General features: G+C 34.1%; 1 protein-coding gene across 1 annotated transcript in view; it reads left to right on the forward strand.

Annotated features, from left to right (window-relative positions):
• Window positions 1–2,307, forward strand: part of LOC128247367 (neurogenic locus notch homolog protein 2-like) — a 37,659-nt gene that overhangs the window by 9,643 nt on the left and 25,709 nt on the right. The window contains exon 7 of the mRNA XM_052966736.1: window positions 863–973. Within this exon, the coding sequence (XP_052822696.1) occupies window positions 863–973 (111 nt within the window). The remainder of the gene's footprint in view (window positions 1–862; window positions 974–2,307) is intronic.

A 2,307-nucleotide genomic window follows, 5' to 3' on the forward strand; every position in this document is an offset into this window, starting at 1 on the left:
TATATATATATTCGTATACGCGTATATATAGATACATATATACATACACACGCACACATATATGAATGTATGCCATTATTCAGTTTTATTTCAAGGTTTCTTTCCAAAACAGAAAGAGCAGGTTTCTAACTTAAATCCAAGGCTCTTCTTTGGAATTGCAACATCAATAGTGTATTTTTGTATTAATTTGAGTATATGTGCAGTTTTTGGGGTCGCTGCATGTGCAGATTTGTATGGTATGTTTTGTATTCACATGCATATAGTTGCATGTCTAGAAATGCTCGTATATATACATAAATGATTAACTTCTGGAAAGTTTTACAGATTTTTACGGTTTGAGTGAAGGTTGATCTGTAGTCTTCGAATCAGCTTCCTCGTTTCTGGTTTTGAGAAGCCTAATTTCTCACGTTTGGTACTTAGGCATTGTGTTACATATCCCAGAACCCCAATAATTACAGGTATAAACCTGAATTAGTAATTTAGATAGAGAAACTGTGAATTTCTTAAGAGTTCAGCGTAGGTTTTTTTTTCACCGATCTTTAGCTTTATGTTAATATCATGTATATATGTTTGTATGTATGAGAGAGCAGTGCATACCATCAAAGTGACACTGGGGTAAAATATACGAAGCCCAGTTATGTATGAATGTATGTATGTCTCTTCTATTTTTTTTTTTTTATTGTTATCAATCTTTCATTAAGGAGGGAGCCAGTTTCCAACAAAGATACAAGGCTCCATCATGGGTGAGAAACCCTGCTCTATGTAATGAATTATCGTGCGAACATTTATCCGCCTAATGTCAAAAACTATTTTCTTTTATTAACCACATACGGTACATCTCATTAAATACTTTCTCCTTTAGTCGATCCCTGTAGTAGTCATCCGTGTCAAAATGGCGGAAAATGTACCAATGTCGGTTCAAATTTTACGTGCGAATGTTTACCTGGATTCAGAGACGAAGTCTGCTCAACAGGTAAGTAAATAGTTTTACTCAATATTCATTGTGTGTCATCAATGTTTATTCTCCACCACTGATTGTCAGCCGATGCTGGTGTGTTTACGTCCCCGTAAACTAATGTTTCGGCAAAAGAGGCCCTAATCAATAGTAGCTTCAAAGATAAATTAATATCATCCCTCAAATAATAATCAAAATATTAATAATAGATCTAGTTGCATCAAAGATAACGTGGTACATAACCACTCTAGCATTGATGAGAATAAGAAACCTAAAAATAGGCCAAGGAAAATTATTCGGTTCGCCCCTCCAATTGCCTTAATATGAAAACTAACATTGGTAAAAGATTCTTGTCTCTCCTAGACAAACACTTTCCAGCAACTCACAGATACAAGAAAATTTTAATAGGCGTTCTGTGAAATTATCAAATAGCTGCTGTCCCAATATGAAGAGTATCATTACACGTGGTCAATACTGAGAGCCTGAATCCAGTTGCAACTGTTGCGACCCAAGATCCTGGCCACTTGACCAACGATGTATGACTAAATCAATCACATATGAGGCAGAAGTTACTGCAACCCTAAATAATAATACAACTGATAAGAAGACTTGTATTGGATTATATGGAGGTGAATTTAAAAATCGCTCTGCCAATCACATAGCTTCCTTCCGACATAGGGACAAAAGTAAAGCTACTAAGTTGGCTAGCTACATGTGGACTTTGAAAGATAACGAAACACCACATCTGATTAAATGGGAAGTAATTGAGAAATCCATACCTTATGTGAATGGATAGAATAAATGTAGACTTGCGCAGATCCTGTTCAGATCTCAGATCCCAAACTCTCTATTGAACTCCATGTCATAAGTTTTCAGTGGCTTCATGCATATGTATGAATATATTCTGAAGAACTAGAAAATTCCCCCTATGCCTGACTGGCTTGATATATTTCCAGCTTTATCATTTAAGGTCGAAGGAGGATAGCTCTTTTACCTTTTTATATTTTAGTTTTTACATTTTATTTTCTACTTTTCGTTTTCCGTTTTCCGTTGTTTACTGTCTGCGTTTTTTATATGCTACCTTCTCAGTTTTTTTCGCGTTTCTTCTATTATTCAATTTCTTTAGTTCGTTATGATATGTGGTTTGCGTTTGAAGAATATGATTGAGTTTTCTCAACATATGAAACTATCAACAGCGCTTTAAAACATTTATTGTGACCTTTAAATAAATAATATTTATCTCTCACCAGATGGAGTACCCTTTTTGTTGAATTTTCTAACACGGATCAGTACATTATCTATCTATCTATCTATATATATATATATATATATATATATATATATATATATAT

This window comes from Octopus bimaculoides, chromosome 3, assembly GCF_001194135.2.
Source record: "Octopus bimaculoides isolate UCB-OBI-ISO-001 chromosome 3, ASM119413v2, whole genome shotgun sequence".
NCBI lineage: Eukaryota > Metazoa > Mollusca > Cephalopoda > Octopoda > Octopodidae > Octopus > Octopus bimaculoides.